Source organism: Lactuca virosa, chromosome 6 (genome assembly GCF_052849685.1).
Source record: "Lactuca virosa cultivar CGN04683 chromosome 6, Lactuca_virosa_CGN04683_v6, whole genome shotgun sequence".
NCBI lineage: Eukaryota > Viridiplantae > Streptophyta > Magnoliopsida > Asterales > Asteraceae > Lactuca > Lactuca virosa.
The window spans coordinates 61,389,268-61,395,075 of record NC_136431.1 but is presented as its reverse complement, the minus strand read 5'-3'; the positions used below and the strand labels follow the sequence as shown (position 1 = coordinate 61,395,075).

General features: G+C 34.7%; 1 protein-coding gene across 2 annotated transcripts; it reads right to left on the bottom strand.

The window, feature by feature from the left end:
• Positions 1–1,683: 1,683 nt before the first annotated feature.
• Positions 1,684–4,846, bottom strand: LOC145118642 (putative E3 ubiquitin-protein ligase BAH1-like 1). Of its 2 annotated transcripts, none has more exons than XM_079054338.1 (6): positions 4,235–4,846; positions 3,868–4,109; positions 3,525–3,782; positions 3,307–3,444; positions 3,143–3,201; positions 1,684–1,942 (listed from the first exon to the last, which is right to left on the bottom strand). In XM_079054338.1, exons 1-6 carry the CDS (start codon positions 4,440–4,442, stop codon positions 1,837–1,839), a joined length of 1,011 nt encoding a protein of 336 aa, XP_078910464.1. In that variant the 5' UTR covers positions 4,443–4,846; the 3' UTR covers positions 1,684–1,836. The 2 variants fall into 2 exon arrangements, with proteins under 2 accessions (XP_078910464.1, XP_078910466.1); XM_079054340.1 differs by having other exon boundaries at positions 3,868–3,965; positions 4,235–4,845.
• Between the last annotated feature and the right edge of the window lie 962 nt (positions 4,847–5,808).

The following is a 5,808-nucleotide window of genomic DNA, read 5'->3' as shown; positions in this document are numbered from 1 at the left end:
TGAGGTGAATCTCATCACTATACCAATGGGTCGAAGGCACCAATGTTGACCCATTATCTGACATGTGGATTGGCAGTTGTTATGCAATTAATTGTCTAAAGACCCTGGGGGTAACCCGTGGCTCTTAGATATCAGGTCATGGGGGTAGCCCATGGCATTCCAGATAAAGACCATGGGGGTAGCCCATGGCACTTAGATATCAGACCATAGGGGTAGCCCATGGCATTCTAGGTAAAGACCATGAGGGTAGCCCATAGCACTTGGATATCAGACCATGGGTGTAGCTCATGGCATTCTAGGTAAAGACCATGGCGGTAGCCCATGGCAACCTTATGTATGTGGCATGGTATTTTGTGGTTGTATGTTATGTGATATTTTGGGAACTCACTAAGCTTTTGCTTATAGTTGTTGTTTATGGTTTCACGTACTTCCGGTTCGAAAGGGAAGGACCGGCTTGATCGCAGCGCATACACACATATTTTCCGCAACCTTGAGATTTTGGGATTGTACTCTGATAACTGCTTTTATTATAATATACCTTTAATAGTTTGAATAAATGATAAATGAGTGTTTTGATTGTTTTAAAAATGAAAATTTTACCCTGACATTTTCGGGATGTTACAGTTTGGAGAGGTGGAGGCTGGTCATAAAAAGGTCCAAGGGCAACTTAAGGTGTTTAAATAGGGCTTAAACCCTAAAAATTAGGGTTTATCCGAGATGGTCGTATGCCCTGCATATGTGGGTGCCTCTGCGATCAAGATATCGACCTAGTACGCCCAACGTACTTGGCCAGGGACCAAAATGCAAGAATTTTAAGTTAATGGCAAAAGGGGAAAATACTTGAAATGAAAATGTTACAGACTTGTTGGTTACAGGTCCATTAGCATGGTCCAGGCAGCTCTGGCGCGCCAACCTTGCATGGCACTCTCCTGACGCTCGCCTGTCAGCCTTGTCTGGCACCAGCCTGTCGGCCTCGCCTGGTGCGGGCCTTTAGGTCGTGCCTAGAGCTCGCCTGGCGCCCCTGTGCGGCTTTGCCCAACTCTTTGCTAGTTAGGCCTGAATTGGGCTGGCCCAAGGCCTGACCTAGCTCTCCCTTGTCCTAATTGTCCCCTATAAATAGAACATGACCTCCTTTATGGAGGAGGACCCTTTCACCCTCAGGCATCTCCCTCCTTGGGAGATCAGCCTCCATTATGGCCAAACACACACCCAACACACCAAGATGGTTCTCTCCAGCTAGGACCATCTCATATCTACCACCTGGTCTAACTTGATCGTCGGAGCTTGCTCCTGGGGCACAATCCCTAGGGAAACTCTAATGACGTTGTTGTGATGGCAGCTAGGTACCTCGCCGGGAACTCGCTAATGGCACCACTTCCAGATCTCTGATCCAGATCTGAGACATCAAGACCCGGCAGTCTGAGCACATATCACAACTAAACAAGGAACATGAAGTAATGCTAAATCATACATTCTAAGGCTATAAAATACTAATTATGTACAACTATGAAACATATACTTAGCAACTAGCAGTATCAGTCTAAACTACATCTAAACTACAGGTAGCACAAAGCAAGAAATCTCCTAAGCTACAAGACATCACACAAATCAAACAATTCTATCAATGCAATTCCTGAAGGGATCCTTAGCCTATCTACAAGATTTTTATTTCGAAGATTGTCATTATTAATGAAAATATAACTCAATTCATTTGTTAAACTATATCAGTTACTTCAACACTATATATTCTACATACAAAGTTTTTATGTACATAACAAACTTTTGTACACAATAAAGCTTGCGAACAGACACCAAAAAATCCAGCACACTCAAATGTCATAAGCCCATCACATAACTTGATTGCAACTCCCAATATTCTTTAGTTTGGGTTAATATTCTTTCTCGCTCTTCCATCAGTCTCTTCTTAAATCCATCTTTATACCTACAGATACCCTAAATGTTAGGTTGTTTTTAGACTCTAGTGTTCGAGATATCAAAAATAAAAGAATCGCTTTTAAAAAATGTATATAACATTTAACACCATAAATATTACATAACCAAAAACATTAACCATGATAAGATTATATATTATGCAAGTATCTTAAACCTTTAGCCATTGCTATTCTTGAGCTATTAAATGCAACAAACCTAAGCTAACAGTTTCATCCAATGATTTATCATTATGCAAATTTTATGTAAAAAAACATACCTTATGTTATGTTTCTCGCAGCTAACTTATTTTTCAATCTTTTTTAGGTTGTCATTTTTCACAAGCCAAAAAATATATGATAAGCTAGCTTTTAAAAAAAGAAACTACTTAGAATAGCTTTTCAACCAGCTTATAAAGTTTTTTCCAAATTCTCTCATATATACCCTTAATTAATTATAATAAACATATTTTTTTACATACTCATATATATAATTTTATTATTTCCAACTAGTTTATTAACTAATTTTTATAAAACATCATTTTTTATCCGCTACCAGCTAACTTTTCAGTTAGTCTATTAAACATAATCTTACTCGATTTCTATTTTAAGAACAGAGGAGAGACGTTATAAGTTTATAATATCAATCCGGTTATTAATAAATTAAGATTACATTTTAGATAACAATATTACTTTTAGTTTTAGATAACATTTTAGATTACATACTCATATATATCATTTTATTATTTCCAATTAGTTTATTAACTAATTTTTATAAAACATCACTTTTTTATCCGCTACCAGCTAACTTTTCAGTTAGTCTGTTAAACATAGTCTTAGTCGATTTCTATTTTAAGAACATAGGAGAGACGTTATAAGTTTATAATATCAATCCGGTTACTAATAAATTAAGATTACATTTTAGATAACAATATTACTTTAGGTTTATTAATGGGTTAATTTATGTTATATTTTATCTATAGGTTAAAGTAGTTTGCTTAAAAAGAATTGGATACCTAGATTGTAATTTTAATGCATATAACCTTTTAAATTACTTTATTCAAAGTATCAAATCGGATGATTCAATCTTTTTAGTGGATTGGTGAAAGGAACTATTTGTCTTCTTCGATGTTTTTAACTAGCGTTTGTGTTATAGAGAAATACTATTATGAAAAGTAATTTTATGGAGTGGGTATGGAATTCTCAAAGATTACCTTCTTTTTAAGAGCAAACCTAGTTCAGACATGCACACTGATTTACCATACACTCCACTCTGAAATAAAACACACCATTACCATATTAAATATAAAATATTAATCTATGTTTTTTTAGATAAAATAATTAAAAAAAGATTTTGCTAAGTATAGCATCATCCAACCTCTCGACAAACTGGACACTTGGAGCCTGGGCTTGCATACTTGAACCCTTGAATGATCAATACACCAGCCGCCAAACAAGCACAAGACTTGCAAAAAATGTGTCCACAACTCAAAGCATATGGTTGAAAAACAATGTCCTGAATTCACCATTTTATAAAAAAAAGATATTAATTAATGGAATTTGCAATTAAATTAAATGTTTATTTTTCAAACATACCAAACAAATAGGACACTTGAGACTATACTCCAATTTTTCAGAACCTACGAGTGTCAGAGTTAGTTGTATAGACTCTTCATTGGGGATGTTGAGATCATAAGATAGTTGACCAAAAAGCTCATCAGAACTCAAACTATCTGACCCATTGAGATTCATATAGAAAGCTATTAATTCAATCAACCATGGAGATTGCATAATGTCCAAGTGTTTGGCTTGCAATTTGGACTTAAAGTTCATACCACTTGCAGATTCATGCACCTGTTGTGATAGACAGATAGATACATATAATATATAATCAAGATTCAAGAACAAGAATTGAAACAATGTGATTATATTGGCTTACTTTGTCGTATTTTTTAAGAATCTTTCTGAGTGCGATAGCATTCATGACAACAAATTGGATTAGCATCAATCCTTTGTGTACAAGTGCTTCGTGATCACCTTTAAAACATTGAAATAGCCAACATAAGAATCTTTGGATGCCAGGAGTGAAATGAAGATGAACAAGCTGCTTGACTCTGAAACTAAAATTATCAGATATCTTGGTAGCTTCCATCGTTAATTCAGAGAAAATCCCCTCACATCCTATAAAAGGACGACATGCAATATGTAATTGTTTCAAGATCATCTTCTGGGAATAGTCACTTTAGGGATATGATAATTGTGGGTTTAATTGATGATAAAAGGGACAAAAGGAAAAGGAAACTTACGATGGCAGGATTGATGAGGAACAATCTGATTGAGATCATTTTCGGAGTTTCCGTCGCCATGAGAATCAGTTGAAGCTCCAGTATCTCTATGACGCCTGCAAAAGTTCAAATCATTCTTGAGCTTCTTGTACTCAAAATGACAGCTTTTGTTCGGATCCTTCCCTTCATCTCCCACTAAATAAGCCGTAAACGTCTCTTCGAACCCCATATCTCCGAATCTCCGATTCAATTCAATTAGGACCCAAAATATCAAAAACAAAATGAAGAAATCGACACATTGCTGAACGAGGATATTCCTATAAATTATCTAATCAATTTCTATACCAAATATCGTCTGATATGAGCTTCGATTGACCAATCTTCCACGATATGTTAGAGCTGATAGAAATTTTAGAGTTGAAAAGTAATTCTGCTCTGAAAAATATCAAAATCGACTTGTTTCAACCAATAACTGATACGAATTTAAACTAACCAAAGCAATAAAAGTCGCCGGAGAATAGTCGACGACTTCCGACGGAGCAGAGTAGAGTAATATTAAAGATGAAGAAGTGTCGACATTTTATCCAGAAAAAGACATATCAACGGATCTTGCACAACTCCAAAAACAATCGGAAAATAGAAACAGGATATACCATATCCATTATCTATAAATGGTTTATTTTAAATTTATCTTCATATAAAGTTAATAGTTTTGTAATTCGAAATTTTTCAAAAAAAAAAAAAAAACCATTACATATTTTATCAGAAATTATTTTTTATTTTTTTTTTCAGAAAAATCATCTATATTTATAAATAAAAGTTTCAAAAAAATCATTCATACTAAAAAAAAGTTTTTGAAAAAACAAAATTTTAACAGATGAAATCGGTGAGCATGTTCTTACAAGTTGGAACAAACTTTAATATATTTTTTTTTATTGAACGACAAAAAGAAATGTATTAAAATAGGGGAAAATACCGGGTATAGACATTATTTGGGGTTGAATTTCAAAATATAGACACAAAAAATTGAATTTCTGGGTATAGACATGGATTCCGCGGAGGTAGTTCCGCGGAGGTCCGCGGAATCCACTGTAGCTCCGTCGAATGGCAAACTCGTAAATAAATTATGAAATAAATAAATAAATAAATAAATAAATAAATAAATAAATAAACTGAAGATCCATTTCGCGGAGCTACAGTGGATTCCGCGGAGCTCCGCGGAGGTAGCTCCGAGGAATGGATTTTCAAAAAAAAAAAAAAAAAAAAAAAAACTCCTCCAATGATTCTTTTATGTAATGATCCCTAATTAAAAGCTCAATTTTTTTCCATCTCACATTCATTCCAAACATTGGCAAGAAAAATTCATAGTATCATGAAAATAATTAGTTGGAGGAATGAATATAAACCCCGAAAAATCGATTTGAAAAAAAAAAACAAAACAAAAAAACAAACTGAAGATCCATTCCTCGGATATACCTTCGTGGAGCTCCGCGGAATCCACTGTAGCTCCGCGGAATGGATCTTTAGTTTTTTTTTTTAATACACTAATTTATTTACGATTTTGTCATTCCGCGGAGCTACAGTAGATTCCGCGG